Genomic DNA, 18,784 nt, shown 5'->3' with positions numbered 1-18,784 from the left:
TTCATTCCACCAACTCATTACTGACAGCATCATGAAATGAACAGCTTAAAAAAATACAGTATGAACGATTTTAGTATCTCTTGGGAAATTCTGTGATTCAAGATTGCGTGAGATTTTATGATATACATTCTAAAATAGCACTAACAACTCTCAAAGCTCTATATAAAGAATTCAGATGTGGAAATAAAATTAAATGATTTCAGTATATAAAAATTAAAGCTGCAAGAGGAGTAGACAAGATTGGAAAACAGTGGGCATAACACGGATAAAAGTTTCAAAGCAGTTCATTATCCCCCAAATCTGCTATATGCAGAAAATAAAGTTATCTTCAGCAACAGCGGCCTCTGTAGTCTAGAGGTAACGTTCCCACCTCATGACTCGTGGTACGCGGGTTCAAATACCCGGCGGAGGTCGTCGAATTTTTAAGGGCGGAAAAATTCAGGGAACAAGTCCTCCGGGAGGGACTTTAAGCTGTGTGTCCCGTGTCATAACTTTACGGCACGTAAAAGAACCTCATATCCCCAAAGGGGATCACTGAGCCAAATTCCAGGACGTTTCCCGCCCAACANCTCTCTAAATAACTAACTAACTAACTACCTTCAGCAACTCTGAGGAGAAGCTGCAGGGGGCCTCACATAATCTCTTTAGAATTAGTTCATTATATGGAATGAAAATTTTAATATCCAGAATAGAATAAAGGGCAATGAATTACTGAGTGCTAAAACTGTGATTAACAGTAAGGTTATGGAGCAGGTTAAGACACTTAAATATCTAAGAAATACAGTATTAATTAATGGATGTATGGACTTGGAAAATAAGATTAATAATTTTAATAAGACAGATAGAAGAAATTTCAGTAGAAATATGTCACAGGACGTTTAGTTAAGATTTAATAAAATAACAACAAAACCTGTTTTGATGTTGAAATCTGAAATATAGCTTCTGAAAAGTAGGGCCAAGAGATCTGAGGCACAGAAAATCATTCTTCAGATAAATTGCGGGACATACATTAAAAGATGACATGTGCTGTGAAACAGTGAGATAGTTTAGCTAACTTAATAGAAGGTACTGAGAAATATGGAGGTAAATGGACAGGCCACGTGGACAAAATGATGGATGATGTACTGCCCAAGAGAGCAATAAAGCAGAACCTTGGGGAAGAAGAAGTACTGGGAGACTTGAAAGATGATGATATCAGCACTGACACTCAGAAGAGGCTCTAGAGGCCTAAACTGTGACAATACAGGAAGAAAATAAAAAGATGTATGGTTCTTAAAGAAAGCCTACAATTCATAAAATATAGCATGTCATTTGATGTCATTACTTTTGCTACTAATTTCTAGCACGCAACATGGAGCAGAAAAGTGGGTCATTGTTGGAGTTGATACAGGTCCCGTCAGTCATCATGATCAGTCTAGTGATTGTTGTCATTTCTAATATATGGGGCTTCCTTGATCCAACTCTAGAACCACATTTAAGAGAGGTAAGAAAGTGTCAAATGAACTTACTGTTTATAGATGTCCTGCAAGTTGTAGAAGTGCCTGGGGTTATAACTGGGCCAACCTGTTACTGTGAAACTCAAGTACAGAGACAAAGTTGTCCAGGTTGGGGGTTGGATGCAAGGCTGATCACCTTGCTCTGTAAAAAAAAATATTATTGTGGTGAAATCAAAAGAAGTGGAAACTAGATGATCTGATTCACAACTGAAAGACAAGTCTGGCAGAATTTCTAACAAAGGCTATGGCTCAACAAGGGCTGTTTTGCCAATGTTGATAATGAATTCTAGATGAAAACCAAGAGAAGATGTCACACATACCTCCATATTTTCGTAATTTATCATCATTAACTGTTGTATGCTACACATATTTTTGTGACGTGATCAAAATTCTTATTCATATTATTTGCTAGCTATTGCATGGATATTGACACCTTTCTTTTATTATGACAATTTTAATGGATATGTCTAAACTGATAAGTTATTATGTTAGACTACTGAGTGAAAATGTAAATACAATAAAGAAAAACAAAGAAACAGTATTAGACTCTAGTCACGGGTGTGGTTTAGACATAAGAGGAGAGAAATATTAGTATATAGGTATGTTCATGCCTTATCACAGACTGCAGGATAAAATTGTATAAAGACGGCTACTAAATCCTTTAAAAATATGACAATGTTAGAATATTACTGGGTGATCAAATCAAGGAAGATGAGAAATGCACAAAAGATTTAATTGGGAAACCTGAATGGAAGGGACCATTTAGGAGACCTAGGCATGCATTTAAAAATAATATATTATATTTAAGCATCATGTTGTACTATACACTTCTATATGTAATATGGACTATGGACTTCTATATGGACACAACACACCAGACAGTAGCGTATTAAAGATAAGCAGCAACACACACACAGGGAGCCTGCACAGAATAATATGTGAACGGTGCTGAAAATAAGAAATAGCAGCTGCAGCACACGTGGACACAGAGTGGGTATCCCTGTGATTTAAAACTTTAAATTTCGAATTTTAAAAGTTATAAAATTTTAATTTTTAATTAGAATTCTAAAATCAAATTGATGAGGGTGTGTTGGCAAGATTTTAAACAAAACTGACAGGCGGGTGTTTTAGATTTTAGATTGTGTGCAGTGTGATAGCTACGTAGTGAAAAATACACCTGATGATGGCCAGTTGCAGCCAAAACATGAAGTGTAGAGGAAAAAAAGACAAAGAACTAGAACCAAATAAATTGTTGCATTCATGACGGCATTTGTATTATTACATATTTAAAAATAATGTTAATAAAACAGAACATACAAGAATGGCCTGCTAGTGTATAGACTGGATTCAGCTGTCTCAGGATAGGCTCCAGTGGCCAGATCTTGTGAATGCAGTAAAGAAATTTAGGTTCTGTAAAAGGCAGGGAATTTCTTGACCAGGTAAGGGACTATATCACCTTCTCAGAAGGGCTCTGCTCGGTGTAGTCTATTTGTTAGACGCATTTCCACTAAACATAGAACGAAAATAGCTTAACACAAATTTCCTCATAAGTAATGAAATCAATAACAAAATGCACACAGTTGTAACATGAGCTGAGAAACCTCAGTTGGTATAGCTAAGGAATTGAGGTTCAATAACTGACAGGGACAAGAGATTTCTTTCTTCTCCCTAACTTCTAAACTGGCTCTGGGGTCCACCCAGCCTCATATACAATGGGCATCATGGGCTGTTTCCAGGGGAGTAAAGCTGACCACTCAGTCCCCTAAGTGCCAAGGTTAGGAACAGTGGATCTACACCTGCACTGCCTTATATGTCTTCATGGCATAATGCTTAATTAAGACTAGGGATAACTTTCACTTTACTTTATGCAGTTATAATACAAAAAACACGTCATACCATGAAATGTATGAATATATTCGTTTTTCTTTTAGTTCCAGTTGAGTCCCGAGCATGTTGGACTTATCTTCCTTCTGTTTTCTGCACTGTATGGCATATTCAGCCCAATATGGGGCTGGCTTGCTGATCACTGTAACAATCACTGGTCCATGATGGTATGGGGACTGCTCATCTGTACTGTTGGATTACTTCTGTTGGGTCCTTCACCTCTGATACCTTTCCTTACAAAGTAAGTTAACCAGAACCTCGGACATCCAGATATAAAGAACGCTTGAACAGGCCTGATGTAAGCAGTTAGTACTTATTGATATTCTGCTTATGCTCTCAGTCTCCACTTTAAAACCAAAAGTCTAAGTGCTCTATTTATTCATATAATTTCTCATGTTGTGCAGCTATAAATAGATGCAGAAACCATTACAGCCATTAGCAGAGAGAGATCACCACAGTATAATGAAACCAGAACATAAAAGTAACAACATAGAAGTGTAACCTTAAGATACAACAAAAAGAAATACCAAAGTATATATGAAATAATTTGTGAAATATATCAGACACAGGTCACATGTACTTGACAGACAGAATGACTAGAAAGGAGTAGCTTGAAATAGGATGAACAATCTCTATTCATGATAAGCAGTGACAAAATTAATAGTGACTAGAATAAATACACTCTTTGACATGAAGAAGGAAGAACTATATATGAAGTGTAAGGTGATAACATAATTGATGATGTAGCAGATTAGTAATAGAATGTTGTGTGAATACAATAAGTGTACTGGATATCCAGATATGCAGTTGTTACTACTGAATAATTTTAATTAGATATTACAATGATTGTAATTAAGACAGTTTTAAAGCCAAATGATTTAGGTATATTGTAACAGATGAATCAATTATACATGCACACATAGGAAATTAATATAAACAGTCTCAACACTGTCAGTGATGTTAAATAACCAACTTTAAAAATTATACTGACATTGATGGTGATCTAGTAGAGATCAAAATATGTTTCTGAAATGTGTATTGCACTGATAAGAGTATGATAAAAGGTTATTTGGTTGTATTTTGCAGGTATCATGTTCATTATGTTCTGATACTTGTGTCTTGATATTATACCAATGAGTCTGTTTCTTCAGTCATATTCTTTTTGCTACTAACCAATGGCACTTACTTGACATACGCATGACTCAGATACAGCCACCTGAAAGAGAGCAGCAGCTACATCACTTTCTTTCAGGGTTTGTGCCTTGGTCATAATTTTCATTGGTGCACTATACATTTACATTATGTAAATATGGGATTAATGGCACAAGTGTTGTAAGAGTAGAAGTTCATAAAGCAGGAAAATAGGCTTAATGAGTTATGCTTGGGACATTTTCTTTACCAAGGGGAAATATAAGGTGGGAATGTAGGATATTGCATGGAAAGATGAACTTCATGAGTTCTATAATTTACATAATGGTTGTTAGTAAGTTAAATCAAGAAAGACATATAGTTCCAATGACAGAAACAAGAAATGCATGAAGAGTTTCAGTGTGGAAGCCTCTTTGAATCTGGCTTGACAATGAGGTTAAAGATAATATTACACAAACTCAGATAAAATAGATCTGAGGATATGAACTGAAATGGAGTGGCCCAGATTGTGTCCAAGTGTTGGGCTTTGGCATTAGCAACATTCAGTCCATAGAGCTGTTATCATGTAGTAATTTAGCATCTTCTGCCATCCAGACTAGTGGAATTAATATAGTATTTAGTCTGATTGGTGTTTGTATCTTCAAGGGTACTGCACTGAGAATGAATGTATAAAGCTACACATATCTGCAGTATAATACAATTAAAGAAAAATTATAATAAAGCGCTTATGGAAAATTATTATTCATACATTCAACTAGTACCACAATAATGTTACAATTTAAAGCTGTTAATACTGTGAATCAGACAAAGTGCTGATCACTAAATACAGGGTGTTCCAGGAGGAATGTGCCAAACTTTGGGAGGGTGTTCCTTATGTTAAAGTATGCCGATATAACCCAAAACACCTATGTTCAAAGTTGAACGGTTACGGAGATAATAGCCCGAGAAAAGTGTGGTCCTCTGGCGAGTCCACGCACTGTACCTGTCAGCTGGCATGTCTTATCTGTGTTTGTCCTTGAGTGTGGTGATGGCAGCTCACGTTAGCCCCATACACTTGCATACCACAACACACAGTCAGCAATGTTATGTCAGCGCTTGGCATTCATGTGTCATGTATAGTGCTTGGAACTCTTAACGACAACTTTGACATGGCATGTGAGTTTTTTGTAGTTCAATTTAATGGCTTCATGTGACTCACAAGTTAGTTTGATGTTACGTACATTATTAACATTACAGAAACCACATATTCCTGCTAGTTTTAATATGTATTTGGTAATCAACAAGTGTGTAACACCTGTCAAAGTTTCACACTTCTCTGGCCATTATCTCCGTAACCGTTCAACTTTGGACATAGGTGTTTTGGGTTATATCGGCATACTTTAACATAAGGAACACCCTCCCGAAGTCTGGCACATTCCTCCTGGGACACTCTATATAGGTACTGATTAGATTCAAGAATTTTAAGTGGGTTTTGTTATGACTAAATAAGCTGTACATAAATTTCAATTTTGGTGAGTTATATGTTATATAGGGTGTCTACAATGAAACACCCTGATTTTACCACATTCTCAGAAAGTAAGGAATGGAGATATGGCCTAATTATTGACAAATATCAGTCACACAACATACAAAGTTTAATTTAAAAATCAATACACATCTATATGAGCACCATTGGTGATACATAGGATATCTAGTCTGTACTCAAATTCTGCCCAGGTCCACTGCAACATGTCCAGAGTGACCATACCAACAACTTCCACAATCCTGGCCTGGAGGTCTTGAAGGTCTCGCATTTTAGTGGTGTAAATCCTCTTCTTCATGTTGGACCATCTCGTCCTATCCAACAGCCTGGAAATATTACATTCAGAGCTCACCATATGTCTAGCGACTAGTGGGGTTGAGCTCTGTCTTGTTGAAATAAGACATTTGGCTGCAGATGTTCCAACTGAGGAAGGGCACAGAGCCGCAGCATGTTCAGGTATGAGCTACCTGTGACACTCTTCTCAAAGAAAAATGGTTCAATGATCATGATGCACAGGTCACCACACCAAATGTTCACATTTGGACTGTCTCACACATGTTCCATGAGGCTGTGCGGTTGCTGTGATCCCAATATCCAAACGTTATGCCTGTTTACAGCACCAGAGACATGAAAAGTAGCCTTTGTCGGAAAACATGATGTTTGTCAGGAAGTTGGTGTCTCTGCCGATGTGGTCAAGCATGTCATAGTCAAAACTGTGTTGCTGTGGGTTGTCCTCTGGTTTCAGCATAGAGACACAACTGCTTTTGGTGAAACTTATTCACAGTTGCTCATGGCATATGCAGTTCCCATGAAGCCAAATGAACTGACTTCCTTGGACTTCAGATGAACACCATATGGACGTTCTCTACCTTCTCATCGGAGACACAATGTTGGCCTCCATCGTGCCCTTGCAAGACACTCCCAGTCTCCAGAAACTTGTGCCATGCTCTAATTCTCTTTGTGTCTGGTGCTGCTTTCTGATAAACACAACAAAACTCAGTTTGTACCCTCACAATGGACTTAAACTCAGAGAACCACACAACAACTTTCATCTTCTCCTGAGCTGATGCCATCTTTGCATGAAATGCCAACAGTGCTCCAACGGTGGCCTTAAGGTAGCCTAAAAATTTAGGTGGGAATTTGAACTCCTGTAGTATGCAGGAGACCCTTAACACCTGAAGAAAACATTTGCCTATTTTTAAAACATCTTCAAAATCAGGGTATTTCATTGTAGACACCCTGTATTTTATAAATAGACTGCATGTACTGATTATCTGTAATAATTAATTTACTGGTTCTTGAACATTTTCAGCACAATTTGGTTGAATCTGGTTGCATTGTCAATTCTTGGAATCTCGGTAGCACTTGTACTCCTGCCAACATTCCAGGCTGTATTAGAGAGTGCAATGTAAGTACAGCATTTCATCAAGAAAAAAATATGGTGATACCTTTCAGAGAATTACAAGTACAAGTTATGATTTTTAAGCAATGTGATATTAAGTGTGTATGTGTGTCTGTATCACACAGATATTTTAATTTCTAAAATTTGAGTCTCAAATTAATATTTTGTGTATTTTTGTTGATTATTCAGTGAAGGAGGATGCAGCGATGATTTGTCAACATACAGCTTAGTAGCTGGAATTTGGTCTTGCATGTATTCACTGGGGTAAGTGTAATTTTGAACAGTTCCATTAGACTTGAATCTACATACTTAACATGTGAGCTGATAATATGCTCTTGTTGCAGGGAAGTGATAGGACCATCAGTAGGTGGAGTGTTATTAGAATACTATGGCTTTCCAATTTGTGCCACTGTCATGGCCTGTGTTACATTTGTGTTGGTAAGTTCATTATTAATTACTACCTTCTCTCATAATTTTTGATATGGAACAGTATAAAGTGACTTACTAATGGTATTTCTGAATGATTTACATAAGGGACCTATGAAATTTGTTGTTAGTATAGACAGGATAGAGAATTTCATGAGGGAAGTGTGCAGGGAAAGGAAAGGATATCTGTTAGGGTCTGTCATCAGCCATTTAAATGTAAAGTTTTCCCTGTACTTAATTAAGCATCATGCCATGTAGATGTATGGGGGACTGGAGGTATAGCTTCACCACTCTTGATCTCAGCACTAGATGGAGGTGAGTGGCCAGCTTCAACCCCAGGCTGCTTTATCACCAGGGACAGAGCCCCCAGTACCCACTGGATAGGATGCTTGGAGTAGAGAAAAAAAATTCTTGAGCCTGCCATGAATCAAACTCCCGCCATCCAGCCTGTAGCACATTGCTGTACCAACTGAACTGTCCCAGCTTCCTGTCATGAGTCATTTACAAGAATTACCTTTTACAAAACCCAAGAAGAAAAAGTCTAGTGGTGACATGTCTGGGGACCTTGGTTGGCAAATAATTAGTCCATGACAAATCCCGTTCCAGTGCAATTCTATCTGTGGTAAGTTCATGTTGAAATTCATTGAGCAAAATATTGTGGTTTGCTCAGACATGAATATTTCACAAGATATAGAGGGTAACCAATTTCCTGTTCTTTGCAGGGTTTTATTCAAATGCATGAAAATTTTTCGAGGTATGGAGAGTAATTAATTTCGTGGGTTTACTTTTATTACAGGCTGTGGTAACACTGGTGTTCTTTGTGTTGAAAGAGACCACAAGTCTAAGTCAAGGTGATGACAGCATTACTGATAGTGGTATCAGTGAATCTACAAGTTCTTGGGATCATGACAGGGAGAGGGAACATGATCGTGTGAATGGTTCAGACTGTCGAGAAGATAGTCCTCTGCTGGCCAGTGGGGGCACCGATTATGATCTCTACACCAGGGAGAAAGTTGATTATTATGAGACCCTTGTCCATGAGGAAGGGGATAGAGATCCAAATAGATTGCTGGATGTGAGGCGGGTTGTAGCCATTACAGGAAGTGGTGCCTGTGAAGTTTAGGTTGTATCTGAGAAGGTATATTCCCTGAATACTGAAAACTTCTGTATTCTTACCGAAAGAGGAGGAGATTATCATATTATATTGAGACAATTACTGTAACAGTAATTCCATCTATACTGTCTGAAATGAAACCACACTAAATCTAAATTGCAGTTTGTGGAATGATAAAATAGTTTTATAATGGCTGTCTAAATTAAATTGTTTTTTGTTTCTCTCCTGTTCACAGCCTAATTTTAACATGGCTTATTCATGAAAGCTGCATTATATACTCGTATATACACCAAATGTCTGATTAAGTACCAATACTTTGGCTTGAGTTGTAGGCAGATGCTAGTACTGATATTCGACCAGTATGGAACAAATTTTAAATCAGTAATTTTCGTTCTCTTTTTCATAACATGATTGAAGTATACAAGGTTATTCAACATTTTAGAATTCTACTATTTTATTATAATGTTTGGGGAATAAATAGTAACTGTCACTCTAATTATAACAAGAAATTATAAATATTAGCCCAGTTCAATATTGAGATCCCCCACGAAAAAGAGTTGTGGGCTGGCTGTCCGAAAGATGAAAAGACCAATTCAGATTAAATGAACCTAAACCCAAAACAGATCAACTGTTATAACCCATGAAGATGATGAAAAATAAATTAAACGGTCATGCCTAAAGTTCCAAGAATGAAGATGAACACCTTATGTCAATATCAGGTTGGCCTCACTGCCTGCACAGTTTTGTTATTATAAAATAATATAGGGCATTAAAAATCAGCAGTAAAAATATTAAGCCTGTTAAACCTAATGCAAGTACATCATGAGATATAATTGACATTACAGCACCTTGACTATCCATTTCAGAAGCACAGGGAGATGCTTGTATCACAGATCTAAGTCATATAATGCCTATGTTTTGTATATGTGTGCTTATTTACCCTTAAATTTGTGGTTATTTCAAACTTATGTCAGCGGGAGTGTTAATCTTGTATTCCACAGAGACATAACTGATGTGATTTTAAATATATCTTCTTATGGTATAAGGCAATCAACACAGTAAGCCTAATCATGTATATTTATTTTTAAAATACTCATGCTAAATAGCAGTAAATAGATCTGAAATGGATTAGTATAGGAACTAGTCACAACTAATCATTTACAGTACTAAAATAAAAGATGGAAGAATTGAATTAATGGAAAAAGATAAAGAAGCATAAAAACTATGAATTTAAGTAAGTATTTGTTCAGGCATAAAAATGAAAATAATACTGTATTGTAGCATCCTGTTGCACTCTTCTATTTTACTGTAAATCTTATTTACTATCTTATGTGCAACTGTTTATTAACTTAAAGTCTTCGCGAAGAACCCAGCAGGAAGAAGCACGATGCTATAACTACAACACATGTGCACATCTCAGGGATCTACACATGTAATAGTAACAACAGAAAGCAGCAGTTTCCCCATTAGATGTATATTTTAACACCTGATGATGGCCATATTGGCTGAAACATGTCATGACTCTTAAATTAAAACTTAAATAAGTTAATAAACAGTTGCACATAAGACTGTAAATAAGATTTATAATAAAAATGGATGATAATACTGATTTAAATGCCTGACTGTTAGTATAGTGAACATTCTTGGTGCCTGTAGTTCTTTCCTGTAAAAACTTATGAAAATGTACTTTTCTAAGAGTGGATATTTCAAGTACAGTAGCTTAATTATTCACTGCCATTAAGTAAGACTTTCTTTTGTCAACAGTATATGTAATTTAGATGGACAGTAACTATATTTCATGTGTGTAAAATGATCAGTTTTCCTGCATGTCATCAAATTCATTTATCTGTTGAGTCTCAGTGCTCTGATTAAAGAATCATAATTACATCTAGATATAATGATAATACTATGATTAAATAATGTGTAACATTAAACTGAAACAAATGAGTGAATCAGGATGTAGCAGGATATTTTAGTTATTAATTGGTATGTTTACTGGTCATGTTGCATAAATATATTTTGTTTTTATATTATATATGTAAATGTTGGAAAATGTTTCAGGGTACTTTAATGTTATAGAATTTGTGGTAATGTGAAGTGGAAGGTAAAATATGTGTATTTTATTTCAGACATCTGTGAATGAACAAATATGAGGGTTGTCAGTTATCAACTGGATAATAACCAGAGGTAATGAATGTTGAGTTACAATGGCAACAGAGAAAGAAGACTGAAATCAGCTATACAGGGTGAGAAATGGAAAGTGATTTAATTGCCAGAAACAACAAAAGAGTATTATTATTACATTGTCTATTGGAAGACAGAGTAACTCAAAAGACCAGGTACCCAGGCACCTCCAGATTTCATTGCTGCTATTGTTGGGACGTGCTGGTTCTCAGTTTTTAGTTTATAGGACAGTGCCACTCTAATTTTATACTTTTATTTTATAATGTATTAAAAATGTGAGAAATACGAATAGTCATATATATTTACTAGCCCTTCAAAACTTAATTTCTTTCAGTTTTCATGAATAAGAAAAATGTGCCATTTTTAACACTTTGAGCCCAGAGGACTCAATAGCCTTATGGTCAAATAAAAGTTCTAAATATCTATCAATTGTTGGCACTGAGTGAACATAATATGTATTTGTAGAATACTGAAGTACATAACTCTTGCATTATATGTATAATTATGAATTCAGGCAGGATATCTTAAATTCTGATTGATCTCAGTGTGTCAAAACCACATTAGACTGAATCTTGAATGGGTTCAACTCAACGTTCTCATATTATGTATGTTTATTTACAATAAATAGAAATGATAAAGATTTACACTAGGTATCCCAAAACTTGCATTTCAGTCAAAATTATATATGTATGTGTTTCCTTTAAATCATGCAGTTACAGTTATTTTTCTCTTCTCTGTGTGAGAAATTAAAAACCAAATAAAGGGCTGTAATATTGGTAAATCTCTGGAATGTGTCAAACTTTTGCGAGCCATAGTTAGCTCACTCCCTTAGGTAAAACATTACCAGCATAGAAGGGAATAAAGATTTATGCAAGTGAAGAGAAACAGGAAAATTTATGAAATCAGCATCTTCATTTATATTAGACTGTGGATAGCACACACAATGGACAAAGTCCAGTCCCTTCAGGCAGAAAAGGTATTGGGTTAATTTTAAAATTGCATATATGGTCATGTGTTCATGGCTCCATGACTAATAATGGGTTTTTGGATTGGATTTATTTATGCCTTCTTTACAGTCTCTCTTTTAATCTTAATCAGTTACAACAGTTAACAATCAACAACTGCCTAAGACTTGCTCACTCCATTCTGGCTGGACTATGACTGTCTTCTCTTATAGTGTGACTGACTTGATTCTGATTTACAAATCACTCCCTTCTAAGTCACGAATGAATTCTGAATGATGAATCACAAATGAATCATTAAATGAATGCGTTCTTGTCTGCACAGCCACTTATATGATCTAGCTGTAACCTGGGAAAGTGTTTATTGCTTGTTCGTTTACATGGAAACCTTTGTTGAATGTTCATTTACACGGAAATGTGTTTTGTACTGAGTTGTTTCCTAGAAACGGCCTACATGTCACATTGATCCCTCCTTAAGGCTGTTCATCTTGAATAGCCTAGAGGTGTACCGCCTTTTCTTCTTCCAAGGGCTGCGCTTGGTTTCATCTTCTTGTGGCTTGATTTTTTCTGCGGTGGCTTCTCTCGCACTGCTCCCTGCTTAAGGCCACTTGCCCTGAGTGGCTCCCTGATAAGGTTCGAGTCAGTCCACATGTACCACCATCATCCACTTTTTTCTGTCCAAACGGTGGGGACAGAACTATCCAGAGTGGCTGGTGCTCCTATATTTCTGGCTCCTCTTACGCTAACAATGCCAGTAGGCTCTTTTTCTGTTTCAGAGGGAGCCGGCCCCTCCATAGTGTCCAATCCCTGATCTTTCATAACCCAACAGAATATTTGGATGCTGGCCTGGCGATCTCCAATCCAAAGGTCTCCCCAAAGATTTGTTCAGCTGCCGCCTTGTGCCTTAGTCCTTAATCCCACTTTTGCATTCTGGATTTGGCTGATGTCTCTTCCCAAGCTCCTGTCCTTTTGGGGTTCTTGTACCATCTTGTCCCTAGTCCGATTTTTCCCAACGATGTTTCCCTTGCACCATACCACTCCTGACAGTGGGTCATCTTAATGTGTGTGGCGCCCAATTTCTTGTGGAATCCACAGTTTCCCCAGGTCCTTTCCTCCAGCTGACAGCGGCGCCCCACGGCTATATGCCGGTCCCTGTGCTGCTTATTCAGCCCTCTGCCAGCTTCCACTGCAGCATCTTCCTTAGGGACCTCCTGATCATCCCCTCCAGATTGAGTTTCTTCCGGATTTGTCTCCAAATCCATGGCCACTGTCTTTTCTAGACAGGCCATCATCCTGGCATGATGGGCATCCATCTTGGAGATGGGGGAAGCCATCTGGGCTTTCATCTCCTCTTGATGTCTATTCATTGTGGCTTCCATCCTACCAGCAAATCTTCTTTCATGTGTTCTTGGCTGGTTATTATTTCAGGTAGCAAGCATGTCATCATTCGTTCTGTCTCCATAATGTGGTGATATGACTATATGATGCAATCTTCAGTCCAATGCAGTTTCCAATCCTACCACTTCAGACACCAAAATATCGTGTGTTTATGGCTGTGTCACTAATGATGTGGCAGTATAACTTCTTCTGCAGTCTTCAATCCAATAATTTGATCCACTCTAACCATTTCTTACACCAGTTGTCAAGTGTATATTGCTCCATGACCAGAATGCATTCAATCATACGTGAGGATTGGTTCATACATGAGAAGTCATTCATAACAGAAACCAGGTTAGAAGAGAAAACAGTTGTAGTCCAGCCAGAATGGAGTGAGTCTTAGGCAGTCATTGATTGTGAGCTGTTATAGCTGATTGTGATCAAGAGTGATGGTAAAATGTGTCAATAAATCCAATCATCCAATCCAGAACCCATTATTATTAGTCATGGAGCCATAAACACATGACAGTATGTTGTATTTAGACTGGTGGACTGAAATTTATCTATACTTTCTAAAATATCAGAACCTTTAGTTTGTGTTAATCATTTAGATATAGGGTACCTGGACAACAAATGCAAGGTGTGAAGTTTAGTGGGACATAAGTTGGCCTAGTAACATTGTCCTCACATTAACTGTTTAGCTCATTTTACTGAAATCTTTCTCTGTATATTTGTTCAATATGTCAATCACTGTCCATGTGACCTGTACGGTAGCTCAATTAAACATTATGAAATGTGTGATTATTACTGTTATGTACATAAGTACAGGAGACATACATGTTTAAAATATAATGAAGGACTGTTACTATTTATAATGTATTCGCTTATATTCTTCCAAGGGCATTAGATGTCTTAGAGGCTCTATTCTAAATGAAAAGCGTTTTTGAATATTGTGAATAGTGCACTAGTTAGTTCTGCAGTCAATACAGTGACTTTTATAGTCTGTGCTTTGCTTAAGTGTGTTGGTGAATGTGTGGTTCACCAGGCACCTACTGTTTACAATATAAATCCTATTACTACAAAGTTAAAATCTGGCCAACAGTGTTATAGTGGAGGGAAATATAAATTCCCCATTCCAAATGATGGTTAGACCATTTGCTTTCCATTTGACACTAAAGTTAGAAACTTGTTTCATTTATGGCATTAGTTCCCAAACTTTTATCGCTTTATGAACCCCTTCCCTGAGGAATGAAAACATGCAAACTTCCATCCATAATACTTTTTAGATTTTTCTGTATATATGCCATTTCTTTCTTTCCTGGCTCACCCCCAGTCAGCTAAATTTGACCACATAATTGAAACAGGCTGCAAGAAATAATAATATTTTAACAAAAAGATAATCACCGCGGTCTGTATATTATGTTTTGTGAATTCACTTCAGCTTATACTGATGCACAAACATTTTGCTGTTACTACCGTTATATAGCAAATTCTCCAAGGTAAGGATGAGTTATTAGGCTACAGACCAGACAATCACATTTCTATTCCTGGTAGGAGCTGAAATTTTTCTCTTCACCATCACATTCAGGCTGACTGTGGGGCTGATCCAGCCTCATGCAATCACTACCTGGGGCTCTATCCCCAACATCAAAGCAGCCAGAGCATGAAGCTGATCATTCACCTCTCTCTAGAGCCGAGGTTCAGCTTTATGCTGCAGCTGTTTTATCCCCGAGAAAAGAGACCCTAGTATACATTGCCTCAGGGGCTAAGTAAATCTCTGCTGGCTTCATGATCCTGGCTTTCAGCAGACATGCCACAATATTATAACATTAAATTATATTATACAGAGTGCCTATTATCATATGTAGAGTATTTTCATATATTTTAAACCTGTGTCTGATACAAATATTCAAATTACTTTTTGGCAAAACAGAGTAAACCATACATATAGTAAAATTAAAAAAAAACCTAACAATTTGAACTTTGTACCCTGTGTCATGTGAGTTATAGCAGTTAAAGCCCACAGAGATGTATTGTACTAAAGTACACACACAGATCTTTGTTATAACATTTAATTATAGAGACTGTACTGTATATAGAAACGTGGTGCATTATACAGTGCTCTTGTGTAAGCTGGCTGTGTTAAATTAGAATAATGACCGACCACAGTGAATCCCTATTTTAGGTTTCTTTGGGGACCAGTGGATTTGAACAATAAAATTAGGAATATCTTAAATTAAGGTAACTAAAAATGAGATTATTAACCTGGGATCATTGGAACCGAATGTTATACAAGGGAAACCCTTGTAATGTTAATACAAGTTCCACTGTGTTGTCTAGTCATTTGCTGGATATAACACATACTCATAATTTCACAAATTTAATGTTTAATCACTGATCACAGGTAGTCAGCAGAATTTCCTTTGCAATTTGTATGACTGCTGGATCATGACACTTTGTGTATCACACTTTTTCAAATTAAAAATAAGACCAACCAGAAGTCTAATTGTATTTTCCGCACAAGTTATCGAGTTTTCAGATTATGGTTACGCCATTACATGAATGTAAACCCCAGAATCAGCAAGGTCTGACTATATGGTTCTTGAGTATGAGTTGTATGATTTTTTTCACAAAGTAAATATGAAAACACCATATAGTCATGTAATAACTGAAAAACAGCCATAGATTTATAAAATTCATGATAATTAATAATTTCATAATAAATCCCCCTTACATCTTTTCAAAGTTTACAACTTGTAATACTTTTACTACATAAAAATTACAGTCAGATGGGATAAGAAAACTCTTGCATCAGGACTGACATATAATGGTTGGACATTAATATGGTCTTCATTTCTGTTATAAAAACATCATCAATTTTATACAAGAGGCTGACGTGCTGTTCAGAGTGAGACAAATGTGCATGCTGTTATCTTAGTTATGTACTTGTTTTTGGTCACAAAAGTGAGTATTCTCATAGAGTATGTATGTACTGAATTAGTACTGCACGTAACTTAGACGCATGTGCAGTTCTTTATTTTAAAATATGTTTTGTGACTCTCCTTGCAGTGATACTTATGTAAAATATGTCAAGACATGAATTACAGTCAATCATTCATTGTAGTATGTTAGTCTTGTGGATGAATGTGTGTCACAGGTTCTATTGACCATTTCTCAGTGATCCACTCCCCCATACTTCTTCATAATATAGTGCTTACTTAGTTAAGCACAGGGACTGCTTCACCTTCACTCATTTCATATCATAGATCTCTAATATTATTATGCATTCACTAACATATTCAATATGACATGATATTAAACATTAGTAGTACATCTTCACTTTGGAGCCTAAATTTTCCATAGATAAATATGTTCTAAGAGATTGTATTCCATATGTATTATTGGAAGAAGAATATGTTTATGGCTTTTTTTTAGAAGACTTCTTGAAGAGTTCTGTGCACTGAAATATAACACTATGTAGTCTGATGAAAGTCAACCAACATTCTGGATCTTTAGGATTGAAGCATAAGTTACGCAAGAAACCAGCATTAAGCAAGCAACAAGTACAACCCAGTATGCTGCCTCCTTCATGCTGGTTTCTTGCTTAGCATAATTTTGACACTGAAGAAGGAGACATGTTCCTCTGAAACATTAGCTGGTGTTCACCAAACTAGACGGTACCGTATCTGTGAGGACAGAACTTTTCATAGCCACTGCTGTGAGAGCCTTAAATCCAAAAATACAGAATTGTTGATTTAATAATATTAACAAATTTAGACAATGTTCAGCAAAATTTTACATCTAGTATTTTGCTAGACAAGCCGAATTTAACGTTTCATACTATTTCCTCTTTGTACACAAATCATTAGTGGGGTGAATTTAAAATAAGGAGTTATAACCTTTAACTGCTTTGTGGCCCAGAGTTTTCCTATATGTAATATGTAAATGCTATATTCTGAATGTTAATTTCAAACATAAATTAAGTTTCAGTGCAAAGATGGTGCTTTATTATTGACACAAATTATTGTTACATTAGATCTGTCAACATTAATTTTTACTTTATTGCCCTGTTAGGTGGACTTTGCTTACTGACTTACTGTGACTTATGCATGTACAACTTCTGAAGTGATAGACACAGAATGATTCAGAGTCTTCTGGCCAGGCTTCAGGCGGTTGTTGGGAGGATACTTTTGAACAAAAAACGAACTGATTGTTGTTTAATTCATCACACTTGTCGACTTACGATGTTTCACCATTCATGTGTATATTCAGTTACTTACATTAAATATTTTTAAAAGTTCCGAAGTTTAACAGCTGCCTTATCTTGAAATTTACATTATGTTGAACACAAATGCCAGCTTGTATGGTGGGGATTACCACATGGCCACAGGACTTTGAATCACCATGTATGCACAAGCACACACACACATACACACCTGTACGTAAAGTAGGATTTCTTCAATTAAAACATAAACATTACATCATGGATAAAATAGTAAATTAATGTTTGTGTTCCAAAGTAATAGGTCGCTCGGTTGGTATAGTTTGCTTGCAGACTAAAGCCACGAAGTTTGTGTTTGTTCCAAAGTAATGACACATAATTTTCATGGTGATATGAGGTTGAATGCTTCAGATAGACTTCCCTACAAAATGTAAAGAACATTTGACTATGTAACATGTTCCTTTGAAAAATAAAACACTAACTGATACTGATCTACAGCAGCAATGGCATTACCAGTGTTCAAGGGTGGCACAAGTCTAAGTTCCATCCTGGGTGATGAGAAAATCTGCTAGCCCCCAAAATTAAAAACCAGTTAATTTTTTTCTTCATAATTAATAAAAAGATTTCCAGACAATGTGACAAGACTGTCATTAGCGTCAGAAAATATTTATATCGGGGCATAACATGTTTAAATGTCTTCCAGTTAATGGTGACAATATGAACAAAATTCAGCAGGAATTTTCATGTAACAAATATGAGGAAAAGGGAAGTGTGCTTTTGCATGTGGCTGCTTGGTTTGCCTGTGCTGTCACACAGGTCTTGTCAGCCTTAATAAAAAAAAATTGTAACCATATTGTGAAACTGCTTAGTACTTGGGCTCTGTTATAAAATGGAAATTTTTGGTTTAGACACAGGTAATTTTAATTGGTCACTATACCAGCTATCAATAAATACTACACAGAAACTCATTATAGTAACAAACAGTTCATAAAAACTAGATGAAATTGTTGGTGACAATCCCTAGGAGATTGTCTGAAATGTTGAAT

The 18,784-nt window shown here is 36.4% G+C and overlaps 1 protein-coding gene and 1 long non-coding RNA gene across 5 annotated transcripts in view; one reads left to right on the top strand and one right to left on the bottom strand.

The window, feature by feature from the left end:
* The window catches only part of LOC111875637 (MFS-type transporter SLC18B1), a 32,755-nt gene extending 14,383 nt beyond the window's left edge, over positions 1-18,372 (top strand). For 2 of the 3 annotated variants that reach the window (XM_023872031.2, XM_033750149.1), the window contains exons 8-13: positions 1,344-1,483; positions 3,428-3,621; positions 7,364-7,459; positions 7,643-7,717; positions 7,798-7,891; positions 8,676-10,546. In XM_023872031.2, coding sequence (XP_023727799.1) covers positions 1,344-1,483; positions 3,428-3,621; positions 7,364-7,459; positions 7,643-7,717; positions 7,798-7,891; positions 8,676-9,002 — 926 coding nt within the window. In that variant the 3' untranslated portion in view covers positions 9,003-10,546. Of the gene's footprint in view, positions 1-1,343; positions 1,484-3,427; positions 3,622-7,363; positions 7,460-7,642; positions 7,718-7,797; positions 7,892-8,675; positions 10,547-11,122 lie in introns of those variants that run through there. The other variant, XM_023872030.2, reaches the window with a different exon arrangement.
* The window catches only part of LOC111875638, a 30,424-nt gene that overhangs the window by 7,578 nt on the left and 4,062 nt on the right, over positions 1-18,784 (bottom strand). Inside the window, exons 1-2 of one of the 2 annotated variants that reach the window (XR_002844762.2) lie at positions 3,393-3,513; positions 1,509-1,638 (exon numbers count right to left, since the gene is read on the bottom strand). This is a non-coding gene — a long non-coding RNA (uncharacterized LOC111875638). Of the gene's footprint in view, positions 1-1,508; positions 1,639-3,392; positions 3,514-18,784 lie in introns of those variants that run through there. The other variant, XR_004512635.1, reaches the window with a different exon arrangement.

Source organism: Cryptotermes secundus, unplaced genomic scaffold, assembly GCF_002891405.2.
Source record: "Cryptotermes secundus unplaced genomic scaffold, Csec_1.0 scaffold297, whole genome shotgun sequence".
NCBI classification, from domain to species: Eukaryota; Metazoa; Arthropoda; class Insecta; order Blattodea; family Kalotermitidae; genus Cryptotermes; species Cryptotermes secundus.
The sequence above is the reverse complement of the archived record's forward strand: the minus strand, read 5'-3'. Positions and strand labels throughout refer to the sequence as shown.